The sequence below is a fragment of the Sturnira hondurensis genome, unplaced genomic scaffold (assembly GCF_014824575.4).
Source record: "Sturnira hondurensis isolate 20B ecotype Veracruz unplaced genomic scaffold, ASM1482457v3 Scaffold0022908, whole genome shotgun sequence".
Lineage (NCBI taxonomy): Eukaryota > Metazoa > Chordata > Mammalia > Chiroptera > Phyllostomidae > Sturnira > Sturnira hondurensis.
Window position 1 is genome coordinate 6,238,915 of NW_028095539.1, and position 20,312 is coordinate 6,259,226.

Here is a 20,312-nt window from a genome sequence, read left to right on the forward strand (position 1 = left end):
CCAGCATCGCTGGGTGGGCGAGGCCGCAGGGTGGTCTTCCTGGCTGGTGGGCCACCAAGCCTAAGGTCCCCTGCTGGCCTGAGCCGTGGTGAGGCTTCCAGCAGCAGAGGGTGCAGGGCCTGTACCCGGCAAACATGGGGGGGACTGGAGCATTCCTGTCACACTGTGGCCCTCAGAGAGGCCATGGCCCTGGTGACCACCCCTCCTCCAGGGCTCCCCCGGGTGGCAGTCGTGCTTTCTATCCCCCTCCCATCCTGTGGTGACTTCAGAGCTGTGGCAAAAGCCCCAGGAGACACGCAGGATCCAATCACCTGTCACTAAGCATCCCCGAAAGTGGCAGCCCTGAGAGGAGGAACGCAAAGTGCTCAGAACGGAATGAATCACCAGTAAAAATGATTAGCTGAGTCCAGTCACGTGGGGGCTGGGGGAAGGGAAGTGGGGGCGTCGGGATGGTGTGAGCAGACACGAGAACAAGGGGTGGGGGAATGCAGCCTGGCCGGCCGGGAGACCCCCGACCCGGGAAGTCCACCGCTGCGGGGCCGGACGCCCCGTGAGGTGGCCGGTAGGACTGTGAGCACCCCAGGCAGGCTGTGCTGCCCCTTATGACATCCAGTCGGCTGCAAAGGTAACCCCCGGGCCTCTGGGCACGGCAAGAGTCGTTTCTGAGCTAGGTTAGCATCTTTCAGCCCCAAGAAAGTTTAGAATCAAGAATAGACACATCCAAGAGAATCAAAACGGTACTCTCAATATCTGTGTCTTCGGTGTGTGTGCGGGTTGACGAATTTGTAAAGTTCAGAGAATTTTGCTGATTAAAGGAGTAGCCCAGCCTGTGACTCGAATTTAAACTAGGAAATCAAGCCCTTGATTAAGACTCGGGGTGGTAGAGTGCACCCTTAGGAAGTTTGTATTCAGTGCCGGAGCTCAGCGCCTTCCCAAGTTCGCTGGAGCTCAGCGCCTTCCCAAGTTCGCTCTGTTAGAGACGTGCAAATAATGAGCTTGAATCTGGAGAGAGGCCGGCCTCACGGTCAGGACGCTGGATCCTTAAAAGGAAAGCTGCACATATTCAATTTGTTTGTACAGTTAAAAATGTGTAAAGGAGCTTGATTAACCACTTTTGGAAATGGGACCAAACAGCAATCCAATGTCCCTTAAAGCGCTCAGCGGGGCTAAATTTATAAACATGTGAGCAGAAATAGGACAGCGAGCTCTGGGAAGTGAGCGCAAAGCTCAAGAAAGAACGGCGCTTTTGAATATGCAACATTCACGAATTAAATGTTAATGTTTAAAATTAAAGTCATTGAGCAGTCTCCTGTGCCCAACAGCCACCCCGGGGAAGCGGTCCACTAACGAGGGAACATTCCAATCTCCACGCAGAGCTTATCCTTCCGGGTACCCTGCTCGCCATGTCCCTTCCCGAGGGGTGAGCTCTGGAGGAGACTGTAGTCACACATTTGTGGTTGACAGGCCAAGGTCTGGCGTCAGGGGGAAGCCCTTGGGGTTTTGACCCCACCCTGACCTCTGATCAAGGTCTCTAAAGGTGGGGGCTGTCTGAGCCCTCCCCATTCGTGGGGGCAGGATTCTCACATTCCAGCAACATCCGGGTACTGGAAAGCCAACACGGCGCGGTGCTCCTTCTATGCCAGGGGTGTCGATATTAACTCGTGGAATCGCCACAGCGACCCATTTCACAGACGAGAACACGGAGGCGCAGCACTGGGACTTGGCCTGGGAGAGTCTGGCCGTGCAACCCACACTCTCCTACAGCACCTTCCTGTCCCGTCCCCCGCACCTCTCAGAAGGAGGCATTTTTGTCCTGTTGTGCGGATCCGTCACCTGAGGGCTGGGCGTCTAGAACCTTGCGCACGGCTGCACGGGCAGCACAGGACTGAGACTCGGCAGCTTCTGGCCCTTTGGACATCCGTGTGGCCCAGACCCAGTTGGGGCGGTAGACTGGGGCCAGACGGGACTGGGGTGGCCGTATACTTATAGTGAAGGCGTTGTTTTGCAGGCAAAGGCAAGGGGCTGGTCAGGGCGCCCAGAGCAGGGAGACCTGGGCCGGTCTGGGCTCAGGGAGGGTGAGTGGGTGCAGGGCTGGGATGGGCCACACAGGGAAGTGTATCCTGACATTGAACTTTCTCCAAAGAGCAACTGGAGGTCACTGAAGAGTTCCAAGACAGAGAAGACACGTGTTAGACTCACGTTTGTCACCACCCATCACAGAAGCGCGGCAGGAAGAAACAGGGAGACCAGAGAGGGGCTGTCGCTGGTGTCCAGGCTGGGGGGCGGAGCCTGGACCAGCCCGGCAGCTCACAGCCAGAGCCAGGTAGGTGCATACAGAGCTGTTTGGGGGGCAGCCTGGATGGGGTTCGGCATGGGCAGTCCGGGATAGGACAGGCAGGTATGTCCGCCCTGCCATGGGGAGCCCGTGGCCAGCCACGCCAGGGGTGCATCCCCAGGGCCTCCCCCCAGCCTGGCCCAAAGTGCCCTCTCAGTGACCCGAGCCACTCAGCTGCCCGCAGGGGACTCGGGGTAATTCGGTCTCTGTGTTTACTCCCACAGCAGTGCTTCTGCGTCTCTCGTCCGGGCTGCTGACTGTGTCGAAGTCCCCATGATAATTGGATCAGGTGCAGCACTTTCCACGAGGATATTAAATCAGGCCTCTGCCCGCGTCCAGAGCGAGCCGTCTCAGAATGCAGAGATGCGGGGGACGGCATTACCCACGGTATTTTTCCTCCTTCCAACGTTCTCCCCCCTCTTAATCAGGGCAGCTCTCTATTTGTTGCCAATAAACTGGGTCGCCCTCCCTCCCCCACGTATTAGCCTGAGGAGAGGAAAGACTCCTGTGGGTTGGAGAGGCAGAGCCGGGTCACGAGGCGGGTGGGCTGCAGGGCGGCAGAGCCGACGTCTGCCTGGGTCGTCTGCCTGGGTCAGTCCCTGCTCTAGGGGACCTGTGGCCAGCGAGGTGGGGGGCAGTGGTTAGCCTAGCCAGCCGCCACCCTTCCCCCAGGTCTGTCCATCGGGGCCCTGGGAGGGTCACATGGGTGCTGGGGACTCAGCATGGATGGGACCCCCGCTGTTAGCAGCCTCCAAGGCGGGACATCCCGACCACCTGTAAGACCCTGCACCGGAGAAGCTCCAGGCCACGGCCAGACCCAGGGCTGGGAGTGGGAAAGCAGCTCAGGGACATTTGCTTGTTAAAAGCAAAAGGAAGGGACCATGTTAAGGTCACATCACAGGCTGATGAGGCTTTGTCAGAACAGCTGCCTTTGGAACGGACAGGGTTGGTGGTGGCACCACAATGCGAATGCACTAAACGCCACTGAAGCGTGCGTTTTCAAACGGTAACTTTTACGTGAACTTCACCTCCATTTTGGAAAGTGGCTCTTTCAAAACGCTGTGTCAGCCGCTACGGACTCATTTTCATTTGGGTCGTTCAGCCAATACTGCCCGAGCCTCTGCTCTGGGCCCCAGAGTATGACTGTGAACCAGACACAGTCTCACCCTCGGACAGCTGACATCAGAGGTGCGGGGACAGACGACCGCGTGGAGAAAGTGCTGGGGAGAAAAATGAAGCAGGGAAGGAGGTGGGCAGAGGGATTGGAGCAGGTGGCTTAGAAAAGATGACGTCTGAGCAGTGACCAAAGAGCACCCAGGGGACAGAGAGCCAGTGAGAGCAGTGGGGAAAGGCCCGAGGACAGCAGGGCGCATCAGGACCTCAGCTTGTGCTTTGAGTAAGCCAGGTGCCGTGGGAGGTTCCACGCAGAGGAGGGTCTTGACCCAGCAACAGGGCTGCTCTGAGTTCTGGGTGCAGCCGCAGGGGTCAGCCCGGGAACCCCATGTGGGTGGCCAATGCCGTCCTTTACATGAGAGTTAGTGGTGGAAATGCAAATGCAAACCACAGAGAGACCTCAGCGCCCAGCCCCCAGGATGGCTAAAACTGAGAGTGGACAAAGCCAAGTGTTGGTATGCACCAGGAGCAACTGGAACTCTCACAGGATGGGGTGGGTGTATAAAATGGAATGACCACTTTGAAGACATGCTTTGAAGTTTCTGGTAAAGTTAAACATACATCTACCCTGCGACACAGCAATTCCACTGCCAGCCATACACCCAAGAAAAACAGGCGCTTCTCTTCACAAAAAGACATACCCAAGGGCGGCCACAGCAGCTCTGTTCACAACAGCCCCTACTGGGATCAGCCCAGGTGTCCCACTGTAGGAGGCTGGGTGAACGAGCCGTGGCGTGCTTACATGGTGGAACACTGCACAGCAGTGAGAAGAGGGAGACCCTGATACTCGCAATGACATGGAAGGACCTCACACACGTGACTGCCAAACAAACAAGAAAACAGATGTGGAAGTTACATACTATGTGCTTGCGTTTTTCAGAAGTTCTGGAACCTGCAAAGGGACCTAGAGTGTCAGGAGGGCCGCTTCCCTTGGAGAGGTGACAATGACGAGGGAGGGAACCTAAAGGGACTTCATGGGGTGTTCTTCGCTTTGATCCTGGTGGTGTTTTTACAGGCGCATACACATCCATGTAAAAATTCAGCTTGCTGAGTACTTATTTGTGCATTTCACTGAGTGTAAATTATATCTTGAAAAAAACGTCAGAGAGCCCTGGCTGGTGTAGCTCAGTGGATTGAGCGCGGGCCTGTGAACCAGACGATTGCGGTTCGATTCCCAGTCAGGGCACATGCCTGGGTTGCAGGCCAGTTCCCGGCAGGGGATGCACAAGAAGCAACCATACATTGATGTTTCTCTTCCTCACCTTCCCTTCCCCTCTAAAGATAAATAAATAAAATCTTTAAAAAAAAACTAAGCTACCAGAGAGAAGGAGAAAGAGTGAGGTGACTCTAACCAGGAGCCAGTGCGTCCGGTGGGAAGGGGATGCAGAGGGCTGGAGACACTGACTCTCCTCTCTGGGCCCGCTGCCTGCAGCCTGGCACCCGGGACGCCAGCCACCTCCAGCCCGTAGCCCTGGACCCCGCCCTGCACTTCCGGTGGAAACAGCCTGGGTGGGCAGATGCCTACCTCAGTGGGGCAGGTGGCTTGAGGAAGCAGTTATTTCTTCTGGGGACCCAGCCTGTCTGTCCGATGGGGGAGGGGCCGGCAGCAAGCATTGTGGGGCCAGATTCCTGATTATAACTTCATAACAGGCAGTGGCTATTTGGGACGTGCTGATATTTATGGAATAAATACGATGGGATTTATGGCCGTACCTCCCTCTGATGTCCCCTCTGATATGCAATTCAATTTCTTTTATTGTCTTTGGGCTTTCGCCATGGAGGAAGATGCATAAATAAATAAATATATGGGCAAATGGCAGCCGGCAGGCCAAGCTGGGGCTGCCAGCCTGCCGTCTCGAGCCCCATATTAGGCCCATCGATCACATGTTATGAAGCCGGAGCCGGTCCCCCGGCTGGGACAGGGAGCAGATGAGCTGGTCACTCTCCATTATTTAGGGGCTTCCACTGGCAGGCTGCCCCGCCTGCCCTCTGCCCGCTGCCAGGCCACGGCACCCCAACTTGGGACCCGAGCCTGTCCCCCTCTGCCACTTGCTTACAGGAACCCTGAGATGTAGGTGTCGCCACTCTCCTGCAGGTGGAGGACACGGTGGACTTGTGACGTGTGCTTCTGCCCGGCGCCCGAGTGGCCAAGCCACACTTCTGCCCTGGAGTTGAACCTCGCCCTCAAAGCCCAGCGCTGGCACCCAGGAGCTTGGGGAGCCAGGGTGAGTCTCCCAACCCCGAGACTCAAGTCCTCATCTGAGGGTGGGGGAAGCAGCCTTTAACCAATGGCGGCTTCGAATACGGGGGAGTCCTGCATCGAGCCCAAGACACAGGGCCAGGCCTCCCCTCCGCACACACATGCGAAGGCCGGGCACTGGCTGTGCCAGGGGCCCAGGGAACGGGCAGATGGCGTCTCTGTCCTCGCAAGGTCCTGCTCTCAGAGGACAGGCAGGCTCAGGGGCTGGAGTCACCCTGATCCCCAGAACTGACCCAGGCCCCTGCCCCTGCCCCTGCGGAGGGACAAAACCCTAGCCCAGCGACGTTCTCCAGTTCTCCGGTGTGTCTTGAGGCCTTCTAAAACGGGCAGCCCCTGACTGATTCATCAGGGGCACCAGCCGCTTTTCCCTTAGATTGTCAGATAAAAACGCGACCCAACAGTAACCATCGGTACACGTGCCCTGTCTTCCACCACAAATACACAGGCCGCGCAACAGACTTGCATCTTATTGGTCATGTCGCACAATAAGGTTGCTTCTAACTGGTTAATTCTTGGTACCAGAAATCCTTATATACAAGTGTGGGCACCTCATTTTTTCCAAGTCACTTTGAAGCAAAAAGGGTAGGTAATTACTATTATTTTTTTTCTAAATCAGTCCAAATCATACCTATTTTTTTTTGACAGACCGGCAAAAAGTATAACATTCTGTGGTGCGCTGCCGAATTTTAGTCACTAGTTCCTGTGCCGTGTGCTGAGCCCGTAGCCCGCCACTGCGTCAGCCTGTGGGAGGGGGAGGGCACAGCAGGAGTGCCCGGCCCAGCCTCCAGGCCGCCCCCAGCCACTCTGGCCCCCACTTCATGGAGACTTGGAGGGCTCTCAGGCCCCCTCCCTGTGCCTCTTGGGGACTGCACCCAAGAAGCCAGCCTCTGGCCTCGAGCCCACAACCCCACCACAGCGCCCCACAGACTGTGTCTCCCCATTCCGGAGCCTGCTCTGAGCCCCCGAGTCCCCCAGCCAGGACAGGCCTACAGCCCCTCCCGGGTCTGCACGGCCCCCTCTCTGTCACCTCCAGGCTGTGCCGCCCCCTGCTCGGCCCAGGCTGCCTGTGTCAGCCCGACCCTCATCCCTCATCTCTCAGGTCTCTGGCTCAGCCAGAGCTCTGCCGCACACACACGCACATAGACACATATGCACACACAGACACACCACACATGTAGATGTGTGTGCCCACACCACACATATAGACACATGTGCACACACAACAACCCCACCCCACCCCACCCCGCACTCACCCATATGGAAGCCTGCCTGCCCCCAGCCTGCCCCCAGGACACAGTGCTGTGTCGGAGGTGACCTGGGAGACGGGCTCCATGGTAGACCAGTGTCCCTGCTGGCCGTGGGGCAGACAGTGGGCCGCGGAGCCGTCGGGTCCCTTGGCATGATGGGAAAGGAGTTCCCGCAGAGGCAATAGCATGTGGAGATGCGCCGTGGCCCATGCAGAGCTCCCAGGTGTGCGCGGGGGACTCTGATCCGAGACTGTGCTGCGGACGCCCTGAATGTGCTCTACCCAGGAAACGGGGTGGGGTGGGAAGGGCGGGGGACAAGGAGGCTGCTAAGAAAATTATAGAGAACTGGGTTCAAAGCCTGCATGGACGCCCAGCCTTATCCCTTTGGGCTGGTTAGTTTGCTTCCCTGAGCCTCAGCTTCCCCATCTGTAGCATGGGGCTAACGCCCTCTCCCCAGTAAGATTGCCTTCAGGAGAAATCTGGGTGATTTTGGAGTCAAGTAAAGGGGTAGGGCTTGTCCCAACATGGAGAAGGGAGAGGGGTCACCATGTCCCCTGGCAACCCCACCTGTCCTCCGGGTGCCCCCACAGCACCGCACGCCCTCCTGGGAGAGGCGTAGGTTTGACAGCCTTACTGTTTTATTTTCTAGGCGCTCCCGCCAGGGCCTTGCGCGGGCCCCAGCGGGCAGCATAAATTTCCCGCCTGCCGCCTAGGCAGCGCGGCATCAGCGCGGGCCCCGGCATGCTAATCGGCTCCACGGGGTCCCAGGCTGAGCATCCTGCCTTTCCTTGACATTTGTAAAGTTCACGTTTCCAACTGGAGCCACGTGGAGGGGGAGGGGCACACCCACTTGTAGGTTATTCCCATCTTGGGCTTGCTGGCTCCTTCCCTGCCCTTGGCCTTCACCCCTTGAAGAGCCAGCACCCCGGATAGGCGCCCACAGGGACCCGAGACTGGCTGACAGATTTCTCCCTCCCTGCCACCCGCTTTCATACAGTCACTCGGAACCTCGTTTCTTCCCTCATTGTGGACCACGTAGGGTGTCCCCTGCCTGGGTGGGTGTCAGGGACAGAGCAGGCTGCCATAGGGTTCTTGTCCTCTGGGACAAGAACTAGACTGGGACCCCAGTCTAGTGGGGTAGAGGGACACAGGACTAATGACAAGCCTCAGAAGTGCCGTGAGGTCGAGGGGTGGGGCATCAGGGAGGGCTTCCTGAGGAAGTGACGCTATCCTGAGGCCCAGAGGAGGAGCAGAGGTCAGCCTGGTGAGAAGGACATTTCAGGCAGAGGGACCAGCAGGAGCAAAGGCCCTGGGGCCAGAGGGTCCTGGGTGTCTGCGGGTCTGGAGGAGGCTGGCCAGTGAGGAAGCAGTTCTGGGGTCTTAGAGTTAAGGCCCAAGAGGCTGCTGTAACCCAAGGGCTATGGGCCCTCCTGCAGGGTCGTGCCAGACCCCAGGGACAGACGGGGCTCTCGCTTGGGCCTGGGGGCCCCCACATGGTCCAAGAAGTGCTCTTGGCATTCAGATGAAGAATCCCCAGGGCAGCTGGGGCACACTTGTCACTTTTCTGAGCCTTCCTCCCCTTTGCTGGGCTCTGCTACTGACTCATAACTGCTGTTCCTTTGTCCTCAGTGGAAAGGGCTCAGAAAACAAAATTACCGTTTAAGGGCAGCTTCCCTACAGTGGATCGGCTGGGAGAACCAGCATCTGTGTCCAGCCAGTCACTCTGAGGGGAGGGGGCAGGGCGGGGGGGAGGATCGACTCGTGCCCTGCTCCGCTGCTTTGTGCACTGTGGGTGCCATGCTGTGTCTCGTCATTCATCCCTGAGGGGGGGGCGCAGCACAGCGGTAAATGAGGCCACCCCAGGCCCCACCCTCAGGTGGGAGCTCAGTCTCATGGGGCAGACAGACCACAGACAAACAAGCAGGTACAAACATGAGGAGTCAGGTGTGGCAACAGTCGGGGTGGGAGGAGGGGAATGACACTGGGTGCCGGGGAAGGTCAGAAGGAGGGTTCAGCGCAGCCTGTCCATTCGGGGACACTGGGGCAGGGAGGGAAGCCCAAATCTGTGGGAACAGTGCTCCTGGCATAAGGAACAGCACGTGCAAAGGCCCTGAGGTGAGACTGTACTGACTGTGTGTGTGAAGAAAGTTGGTGTGGCTGGATGGAGGTGGCCCAGGGGCAAGGTGGAAGGTGTGGTCAGAGAGAGGGGAAGGGACGGTCAGGTAGCGCCTCCTGCTGGGGGAGTGAGGGCCCAGGACTCAGGGTGGAGGCTGCTGGAGGGGAACCCCGGAACGGAAGCCCGCATGCGTTCCTTTACTGTCCCTCGTTCTGCTCTCCTTTCTGCATTCATTCGTTTGTTCTTTCACTCATTGTCATTCGCAAAGTCTCGATCACTTATTTATTTATTTATTACTCATTCACCTACCACCCACTTATCATTCATTCATGATCCTTCACTCATTCACTAGGGGTCCTGTGGGCCCCCAGTCCACCGCCGTCCCCAGGGGGACGAGTCAGACCCCTCTCTGCCCACCTTTCAGAGGTTCACGGTCTGGGGTGGAGGGCAGCTGGGGCGTTTATTCAACCCACAGGGCAGCTTCCACGGCCCTGGTGTCCCCATTCGGGCCCATCTGTGGGCAGCACATCTATGCAAACCTGGCCATGGGCATCTCCTTGGGGAGTGCTGGGCCTGAGGGTTGCGGCCCTGGACGCCAGATGTTCAGAGGAAGTGGGGGCTGGACCCCTCCCCTTTCCTCTCAGAGCCCCGAGACCCACCCCAGTCACCCCATGCGGTCGTTACCAGTTCATTACCTGGGCTCCCAAGTTCAGGGCCCATCTCCCCATCATTCTGATTCTCTGCCCTGTGCCCAGCCCGGGGCCTGTCACACAGACTCAGTCGCTGCCTGCCAGTGAGTGAGGAAAGGATGGACAGCCAGGGCCACCTCCTTCGCAGCCCCGCCTCTGGCCCCTGCACCACCCAACCGGGGGCAGTCTTTATCTACCCAGGTGCCTGGATTCGAAGGCCGCCAGACTGACTCGTCCTGGGCACAGCCCAGCAGCGGGGCTGGGACAGTTGCTGGACCGAGCAGTGGTGCGGCTGCAAGTTGGCCTGTCCGAAAGTGTCAACTCCAGGAGAGACGCTCTGTGAGGGTGACAGCCGAGGAGCCGCCTGCCGGCTCCCGTCAGGGTGTGCCCTTCCTCTGAGTCACCACACCTCCCATGCCATCTTGCAGGCCTCCGCTGAGCTGCCACCTTCTCTGAGAAGCCTCCCCTGATAGCCCAAAGTTATCTATTTCCTTTGCAGTTCTTGCCGTGACCCGTCACAGCCTGATTCATCAGTTTGTCTCCTGGGTCCCTGTCTGTCTCCCTCGGTCTCTGGGAAGCCCCCTGAGGGTGCGGGGTAGCCACTGCAGCGCCGTGTCCTCCCCCACCCCCGGGGCCAGCACAGGGCAGGCCCGAGCAGGTGCACCCCACAGGGAGGAGGCAAGAGTGAGACAGAGCACCGTGAGAAACCGCGGAGACCGTGCACTTGCCATCCAGAGGGGGAAAACGAGCGTCCCAGAGGGGCACCCCTGGGGTGCCACAGGGAGTCTGGGCCCCTGGCCGAGGTTCCTTCCCAGGCCTCCAGGGCAGAGCCCCAAGGCCCAGGGTGGGGGCTTCTTTCTCCTTGCGCTGGTGCCCCCAACCTGGGCCTCAGAGGAGACAGTGGAGCTGTCAGGAGGGATCAGCAGGGCCCTGGCCCCATCTCCCCAGATTTAATTAGCAGGCCTTTCATCTCTGTCTTGAAAAAATCCACTGTCTTCTGTCTCCTTAATTAACGTTCACTAAGCAAATCAGAACAGGGTTTTTTCTCCCTGCTTTCTTCTCCTAGAAGGTTTTAACCCTTGGTAGGTGGACTGTAGGGAGCGGGGTGTGCCATCCTTGCTTGCAGGCCCAAGGCGTGGGCTGCACCTCTGCAGGGAATTCCCAGTCCCCAGTGCAGGCTCCTTACCCCATCAGCACACACAGACACCGGCCTCTCCTCCCACACTGCCTCCAGGCTGGCCCCCTGGATTCCACCCCAATCATCTTCCTGGAGGAAACCGACGTGGGCCCTGCTGCTCCAGAGCCTTCCCAGGCTCCCTGCCACCACGAGGACAATGAGCGAGGACAGTGGGCAGGTTGTGGGGTTGGGCTTCAAAGCTACAGGGACATTGAGGCCATGTGGCCCATGGCTTCGGTGCCCCTTCAAGGGCGTGGGTTGCAGGCCCTATGTGTGCAGCGGGGTCACAATGGGCCCTGCTGGGAGGTCACACTCAGAGCCTTCTCTTGGTGGAGAGAGAGCAGCAGGCACCCTTTGCCCAGTGTCCCAAACGGTGACTTGCAGTTCTCCTGGCTCATTCCTGCAGTCACAGAGGTATTCGTTGCCCAGTATCATGCATATTTGGGGATTATCCTGGGACTTTGTGGACCCCAGCCCCTCCCTGACATCCTTCCTGGGAAGGGCAGACCGCAGGGATGAGAGACCTGGTCATGTCCGGCTGTGGATGTGTCCTGTCTGAGCCTCAGTTTCCCCATTTGTATAGCCAGGGCTCTGGACCCGATGACTCTTCTGGTCTCAGGTGCATGGGCTGTGCAGGGATGATGGCCAAAGAGTTCCTGTGTGGGGGGAGGGGGGGCGGGGCTGAAAGGCCTGTCCAGAGTGGGGCTGGTGTCGCCACCTGGTGGTGGATTCTGGGCAAACACTTACAGCTGGACCGGCAGCGCTGGGAGAAGGTAGGAACTCTGCAGGCTCAGGGAAACCTGGCAGGAGACTCCCAGCAGACCCCAACTAAGGTGGCCTGCAGAGGCAGGATGGTCCCCTGGGGGGGCTTCTGCCAGGAGCCAGGCAAGGTCTCGAGTGCCCTGTTGGCGCCTCTTGAAGGGGCCGTCATCTCAGCCCAGCCCCTGTGGTTCCTGCTTATTCCCCAAACAATCCCTGAACTGTGCCCAGTGCGGGCCCCGAGGACACCGGGGTGAGGCACACAAGGTCCCTGCCCCACCGTGAACTCACACCCCTCAGCTCTCGCAGACCCCCTGTAGGATGAAGCCCTGACTCATTGCCACGGTGCCCAGTGCCCAACATCACCTGGCCTCCGCACCCTGTTCCAGCAGCACCCCCCAGGGCCCACTCCCCACCCAGACCTGCAAACACTCAAGGGACTCGCCCTGCCCATCCCCACCTCAGGGCCTTTGCACACGCTGCCCCCCTCCCCCCCGCTGGTGATGACCTTTCCCCCACTCCTCCCCAATGGCTCCATTTACTCGTCACCTCTTCTGGGAAGCAGCTGCCCACTCCAGGCAGAGCCAGCCACCCCAACCTCCCCGCACCCCCTGCACCCCAATACTTCCCTGTACCACCTTCTGCTACACCCTCTCGGCCTGCTCACGGAGGCTGTGCTAAATTTTATCTAGTGTTTTCTCTAGCATCTTTTCAGAAGAATAGGGAGCTTTTCTCCTTCGATTTACTAACTTGAATGAAGGGAGAGTAAAATGGGGCATCTACTGGGGAGGGTGCAGCCAAGGCCCCTCAGTGACGTTGGTGATGAAACCAGGGACCTGCTGTCACAAGTGTCAGGTTGTAGTCTCTTTGCTTTGCAGGCAGAGAAGGACGGGCAGCAAGTACACTTCTCAGAGTTAAAGGAGCCGTGGCCACGTGAGGAACCACCCCACGGCCCTGCTAGAAAGGGGTGTGTGGGGAAAGACCCTATCTGCCCTCGAATACCAGTACTGAAAAGGGGCAGGATCCCTTTAAGGAGCAGCCATTGTAACCTTGCAACGGCGGGAATGAAGCTGTATCAGGACCAACCCGCTTTTACAGACAGGACCCTGAGACTCCAAGGTCACGAACCCCCAGCAGCGCCAGGGTGAGGACTCTTGGGCAGCTCCAAAGCCGGGCATTCCCAGGCGCAGCCGCCAGGTGGGGTCAGCGCCAAGGGACGGCGCGGTCGGGCTGAGGGGTGCCGTCTGCTGGCGGCCCCTCCCCACTGTCCCTCCCAACCCGGCCTTGGATCCCGCCCTCTGGGGAAGGCGGGCCCTGGCACCCCGAGGCACCGTCCGCGCCCAATAGAGCGGAGCCGAGCTAGAGAGTCAGGCGCGCATCAGTCCCCTTGACCATGGCCGAGTCCGCGCTCCTGCTGGTCCTGGTGCTCTTGATGCCGTGGACGGCCGGTGCGGGCATGGGCGCATGTTACGATGGTGCAGGGCGCGCGCAGCGCTGCCTGCCGGTGTTTGAGAACGCAGCATTTGGCCGGCTCGCCAAGGCCTCGCACACGTGCGGCCACCCACCCGAGGACTTTTGCCCTCACGTAGGCGCGCTGGGGGGCGTCGGGGCACAGTGCCAACGCTGTGACGCCGCGGACCCCCTGCGCCACCACAACGCCTCTTACCTCACCGACTTCCACAGCGAGGATGACAGTACCTGGTGGCAGAGCCCGTCCATGGCCTTCGGTGTGCAGTACCCAACCTCGGTCAACATCACTCTGAGCCTGGGTAAGCCGGGGGCTCCGGGCACCACCAGCCCTGTCCTCTGTCCCCACCCATCATGTGCACCTTGGGTTGGCTGTAGAACCCAGGTATGTGGGCTCAGGAATAGAACCTGTGTCCCCAGTAGCTGAAAGGTTAGATGGATGGCTGCCTCCTCGGGCTAGAGGGGTGGGAAGCCTTTGGGGAGCCCTTAACGGAACAGTGGATCTGGGTGCAAAGACCATGCCCTGCAGTGGCCATTGTAAGGAAGAAGGGGAGGTGACCTCCCAGGGGATGAACCCGTCTGCTCACCCTCTGAGGCAGGAGCCTAATCTTGGTTCACCTGGTCCACTTCGGGCCTCAGTGCATCCCTGAGGCTGTGTGCGGTCCCTGCGTGTGGTCCCTGCGTGTGGTCTTCGGGTAGGAGCCAAGGCGCTCCTCCAGGGCAGGTTTGGTCCTCCGGGCAGCAGCCTGCTTCATGCTGCTGTTGGGAGCCGGTGGGACAGCATGGCTTCTCTGCCCTGCCTGTGCCCCTCCACCCACTGCCTCACCAAGGTGCGGGGGGCTGACATCCCTGGGAACCAGAATCCGGAGTCTGGAGGGACCCAGCCCTTTGCTCCAGGGCCCTCCCCTACTGTGGCATTGGAAGTGGCCCTCCCCGCTCCATGTCCAGCCCAACCCAGGTGCCCCTGGAGCCCCGACCGGTGCCGCGCACTGAGCCAAGCTCTGCCCCATGCAGCCCCCACAGGCTCTTCAGGGAGGGGGCGTGTCGCCACTCCCCACTCTCTTATCTCGGGGTCTTAAATCTCCCTAGACTTCAAAAACTCAAAGTATTTTATAACTTATTTTGGCTGCCAAACGTGACCTGAAGCTATTTACAGACCTCCTTTATCTCACTTAGAGCGAATATTCATACTTGGCTGCGGAAATCTCACCCAAGGGTAGCCTGTGGCCCCAGGCCCCGCCGGGGTGTAAACATGGCGTGAGTCTCGGGTCATCTCTCTAAACTCTGAAAAGTGTGGAACTGCAAAGCCCATCTGGAGCCAAGCGGTTTGGAGAAGCGGTTGTGGGACTGCATGCCCATTTTTCCAATGAGGACATTGAGGTTGAGAGTTTCGGCTAGCGGCACACAACTGCTAAATGGCAGTCTAGACATGAACATCTGTGTGCGGTGTGTCCAAAATCAGAGCAAAAAGTCCTTGACATGAGCTCTGTCACTGGAGGGGGCTCTTCCCAGCCCTGGAGGACAGTGCCTCGGGGAGGGTGGGGAAATGGCATTCAAGTGAGGTGGGGGGCACTGGGCCCCTCAGCAAGCCTTCCAGTGCTGGTTGCTGTCCCAAGAAGCTCAGGTCCCTGGGCCTTGTCATCTTCCCTTGGTCTGTCAGGACCTCGAGGTGGGTTGTCTAGATGGGGCATGGTCTCTACCCAGCAGGCGACAGGAAACCAGTGGGAGAGGAAGCCTGGGGGAGCTGGCTGGACGGGCTGGCAGCACCCCAAGGCCCCAGGGGAAGGAATCTGGGACAGGGTGGAGGTTGTGGAAGAGACAGGCTGTTCCATGACAAAGGGGGCGGGTTTGGCTGATGTGCTACATGTGTCGTGGAATCCAGGGGCCGGCAGACGGCTGGGCCCAGGCCCCAGCCAGGTGGGCGGGTGGGGAAGTGCCTGCACTTGCTGGCAGCCCCTGTGTGCCCAGCGCGGGCGGGGTGCCCGGCCCTGTGCTTTGGTCGCCGTGTGGCCTCCTTGAACTCTGCCTAGGCTGCTTGCAGCGCAGTGGGTGCCATCCATTCGTGACCAGGGAGCCTGAAGCCGGGGCCCCACACTGACACACACTTGCGCTCGAGAGCGTGCATGTGCACACTTGCACACACATGGGTGTATCCCACCCTGCACCAGTGTTCTTCCTCTGGGCATAGGGGAGGCTCTGCAACAGTTTGTGTGGTGACCGAACAAACGAATGAATGACAGTGCTCCCTCCTCCGTCCTGTGCTTGTGCGCCCAGCCCAGGGCTCTGGGAGACAGAACGGTGCAAAGCACAAAACAGGGCTCTGGGCTCGGCCCCGCACAGCCGCCCGGGGTGGGGGGAGGGCACACGCCATCCCCTCTCCTACGCTGGTGTCCTCTCTGTAAAGCAAGGATGAGAGTGGCCGCCTCTTGGGCGGGCTGCTGGTCCCATGAGCTGGGGTGGGGGCGGCGAAGGCGAGTGCTCGTCTGAGCTGTGACAGGCCCTGTGTGTGACCAACGTCACTCTGCTGAGAGCAGCCCTGGGCTGAGCTTCCTCTGGGGGGTGTCCCCTCTGAAGAGGTTGAGAAATACTCGCCAAGTTGGCCCATGTTTGGCTCCATGGGACTCTGATTTGCTCCAGGCAGAGCCGTGCATTGCGTGATATCGGGGGAAGAAGAGGTCTGGGGTTGTCATGGTATTCCCAGTGGAGGCCCTGTGGTCAGGCGAAGTGGGCGGGAACCTCTGCTCCTGGTCCTCAAGCCACCTCCGCTGGCCCCGCCCCCTCTCCTTGACAGCTCTGCTGGGGAAGGGGGGCGTGGGTGGCCGCTGGACCAGGGTCTCCTTGGGGGAGCGGGGTGAGGGGGCAGTGGAGGGGGCGGCAGTCCGTCCGTTCCCTGGTAGAGGTCGCTGCTTTCCCAGCCCCCTGCGAGCTCACAGACATCTGTTCCAGATCCCAGTTGCCAAGCCCAGCCTTCCCGTCTGGGATGAAAGGCAGCCTTGGGGTCTGGCGGCTCCTCGCCCTTCACTGAAGGCCGGAGGGGGGCTGGCGCCTGGTGGTGGGTGTGGAGCATGGGATGTGGATGGCCATTGGGGGTAACAGACGTGAATCGGGGGGCTCTCACCACTCAGGGGCTAAAAGCCCCGCTGAGTCTGCACCATGTATTCCCTTATAGACAGGCAGACGGAGGCTCCCAGAGAGCGAGGCCCTTTGCCCGGGGTGACGTGGCCGTACTTGACAGACCCCAGGACACTCCCCTAACTGTGCTGCTGCCAGGAATGATACCCGTCAGGGGCAGATGCCGGTGGGGCCGGTCCAGGCTTTGCGTCAGGCTGGGGAGGAGAGGGGTCTCTTTGTTCACGTTGTTGGATTCCTGGGAACCCCCTGGAGTGACAGACAGACCCTCAAGTCCCTGTTTTCCCAGCAGATGAGTTCTGGGCCCCCCAGAGAAGGGGGGGTTGCAGGAGGAAGGGGGTGGGCCCCCACTGCCAGAACACAGGCTGCCGGGTCCCACCCTACAGAGGTCAGGCTGGGCCCAGGACTTGGGGCGCTGGGGACACTCTTAGGGTACAGGCACCTCGCTGAGATCTGAAGGGTGGCAGGAGGGGACATGAGAAGGAAGGGCATTTCAGGTCAGGGGACAGTCACCTCCTGGTGTGGGGAGCCAGGAGGCTGTGCCCCGCATTCTGAGACCCACACAGCCCAGGAGGATGGAGAGGGTGGGAGGAGGAGACGAGGGCACCTGGCCTGGGCCTTGGTGGGCAGCGGGAGGACCTTGCTGGCCCCGAGGAGCCCAAAGCTGGCTGGGCCTCGTGAGCTTTGGCTCCACCATGGCTCCACCACGTCTTCCTGTCGACCGAGCTGCCCTGTTTGCGTTGGCCAAGGCCAGCACTGGGGGGCCGAATCCTCCTTCCTGTTCCCTAGGGGTTCTGGCTGGAATGCCGGGCCCCAGGCAGGTCCCGGGGTCAAGGCAGCGATCCTGGTCAGCTTCCAGCCACAGAAGCAGCCCCGCCTTGACCCCTGGGCCCAGCCACTGGCCTTGGTTGCCTCAACCCTCCTGGGCTTCCCAGAACTAACCCAGGAGTGGGAGGAGGGGGAGTGCCAAAGCCCAGGAAGAATGTCTGCAGCCTCTGATCGCCCCTTGCCCACCTCCCACCCGGCTGCTGCCAGCTGCCCTTCAGCAGGGCTGTGGATGAACCATGGCCGCCTCCCTTTCCTCCTGGTCTTTGCCTGTACAGTTATGTTTGACCTGTGGACTTTCTCTTCCTGAAGGCTAACCTGCATCTCGTTCATAAACAAAACAGGGGACTGCCTGCCGTGGGCCCGTCCCTGCGACAAGGCCTGGTGACACAGCTTAGAGGGGCCCTCCTCCAGGAAGCCCCTGGCACCCAGGATTGGGCAGAGGGCCACCTGAGTGTTCTCCCAGCCCCTCGCCCGTCCCCATGTCCGTCCCCGTCCAGACTGCGCTGCATTGTGGTTATAGTTCGTGTGCGTTGGTGTGTCGGCCATGCTCCGAGGGAATGCCTGTGTTCACGGCTGGACCCGGCGCCCAGCACAGGACCCCATGTCGTGGGGCCCCATAAATGTTGGTCTGGCCAGTGAGTGGGGTCACAGCTAACATTCAGTTGTGTGCAAGCCACTTGCCTGGGGCAGTCCTAAATGCTTGCAGGCATTCACTCATTAAACCCTGTTGTCATCAATGCACTTTGTGGGAATGGGGAAACTGAGTCACTGCACTCTAGTCACTTACCCAGTTAATGGGGCAGAATAGGTACGTTGGCCAAGGCCACAGAGCCACTCAGTGGTGGAGCTGGGTTACAAACCCCAGCATTTCAGTCATGTCTCAGTTCGGATTGGACCTCAGAATCCTTCTTAACACAAAAACCCTAGGCAATAATCAATCTGATGAAACCTGTTCACTCTCTTCAGTTAGACAATAGGCTTGGCAGACTTGGTCCATATTTGGAGTTCAGACTCCTGGCCCAAAGATGAGACCGTTGTGATGGGCCAGCCCAGCTCTCATGGAGGCTGGCACCGCGGTCATGGGGACTCCCCAGCACCGGAATTGCCAGGCGCTGGGGTGGGAGAGGAGAACAGAGCTGAGGGCCCGGAGCAGCTCTCGCTGCCTGGTCCTAATACCCACAACAGGCAGGGCAGGCTCACCCCTCGCACTTGGCACTTTGGCTCAGCTTCCCACCCTGCCCCCTCCAGCCCCACCCCCGGTCCACTGCTCCCCAGATGGCTCCAATTAAAGGGCTTTGTTTTGTTTCCCTTTTCCCAAAATAAGCCTCTCCATTCCGTTTAGAGCTCACTCTGGTCCTCAGTGCCGGATGTGGGCCGGCCCGGTTTTATGGCTGCCTTGCTGTCGTTCCCGATGGGCTGTACGTCCCAGCTGCTTGGAGAGGACGTAGCTCAAGGTGCTGGCTCAGGGGCAGTCTCCCTGGGCAGCCCCTTCTTTCTGGGCCCCCAATGGAGGGGAGCCTGGTTCCAGGCAGCAACTTTGGGGCCAGATGGGCCTGCAGTCGAGTGAGTGGCTTCGGCTGTCTTCTGCATGACACTGGGCAAGTCCCTCATTAGTAAAACGAGCACAGTGATGGGACTATTTGGGGATGTCTCAAGAAACTGTGTGTAAAGCACTGAGCAAGGTGCCCAGCACGTAGTAGGTGCTCAGTAAATGCTGGCTGTTGTGCAAGTACTATTTGGGGGTCAGGACTTGAAGACACACTGTGACCATGTCAGCCGTGTTGTTGGCCTACCTGTCTCAACGTGCTCACCGGATTATAAACTCCTGGAAAGTAAACGTCATGCTTCATCTTCCCTCACTCATTTAGCAGGCATTTAGTGAGCACCTACTATATGCCAGGCATTATGCTCAGTGGAAGGGATTCACAGCCCTTGTCCCAAGGGGGTCAGAGTTTAGTGGCAGAGATGGGCAGGTGTTTTCATAACAGGGTGAGGGAGCCCAGGGTGGCTGGGGCAGGCCAGTGAGGCACCCAGACCCACGGCTTCCAGGATGAGCAGTCATCAGCTCAGGAAAGTGCGAGAAGGACGTTCTGCTCAGGGATGAGGCTGGGGTATGTGGTTTGCCCGCTAGACCAGTGGGATGAGCAGGGATGTGTGGGAGCCAGCCAGGTAAGGAGTAGAGGGAACAGCATTCCAGGCAGAGGGAACAGCATGCTGGTCATCTGGGAGTTAAGATCCATGTGCTACCAAGCAGTGTAGCCACAGTTTATAGCTGGGGATGGTGTTCTGGTCCAGCTTTCCTGCCGAGGCACGCCTGTCCCCACACCACCCTGAAGCCTCATCAGCCCCTGGGGCTCACAAGGGTCCAGGTCGAAACTGCAAATTTAATTCTTGTTCCTGTGTAGAAGACCGGGGTGCGGGGGGCCGGGGTGGGGCTTCCTTCCCCAGCCTTCAGGTTGCCTTAGACAGAACCCTTTTCATCACAAAGCAAGGATTAAGTTGCTTTCCTGGCTCTTCTAATTAACTCTCGTAACAAAAAGTTCCTGCCGAGTCTCTGTGATGTTCCAGCCCCTTCTCTGCCCTCCTGGCTCAGCGAGGGGGAGGAAAAGCAGCTCCCGCGGTCCTTGTTTGCATGGAATCCCTCTGACCATCTTTTTCCCATCGGGCTTCTCGCTGCCAGCTACCTTTCAAGTGGCTCCGCGCTCCCCTCCAGACACCAAGCGAGGTGTCTGGCCCTTCGGTGTTTCCCCAGGAGTCCGAGGGACCGGGACGGCTTCCACAGCATCCCTCTGTGAATGCACATCTGGGCGAAGTCCCCACCTGGTCCCCAGGCTTGAAGCCTGCTGGGAACAGAAGCAGCCACTGGGTTGTCCCCCCGACACTGACTGTCAGCCACCCAGGGTTTCTTTTGAGGGATTGGGGTTTCAGTGCCAAGCCGAGCTGCTTCAGGGCTTTGCAAAACCATCTTAAAAGAGAACATGGCAAGGCGGTGGCTTAAAAAAATTTTTTTACTGTGTTTTCTCCAGTTTTTAAATTGAAACAAGCTTCCTGAGAGAAAACTGGGCAAGTGCAGAACAATGGAACAGGAAGGAGGCGCCTGAGGACAGGCGCTCTCTTCTGTGCGTTGTCTTT

At 59.2% G+C, this 20,312-nt stretch overlaps 1 protein-coding gene across 1 annotated transcript in view; it reads left to right on the forward strand.

Annotated features, from left to right (window-relative positions):
- The first annotated feature begins 13,133 nt into the window (after positions 1 to 13,133).
- The window catches only part of LAMC3 (laminin subunit gamma 3), a 53,054-nt gene continuing 45,875 nt past the window's right edge, over positions 13,134 to 20,312 (forward strand). The window contains exon 1 of the mRNA XM_037036680.1: positions 13,134 to 13,525. Within this exon, the coding sequence (XP_036892575.1) occupies positions 13,150 to 13,525 (376 nt within the window). The 5' untranslated portion in view covers positions 13,134 to 13,149. The remainder of the gene's footprint in view (positions 13,526 to 20,312) is intronic.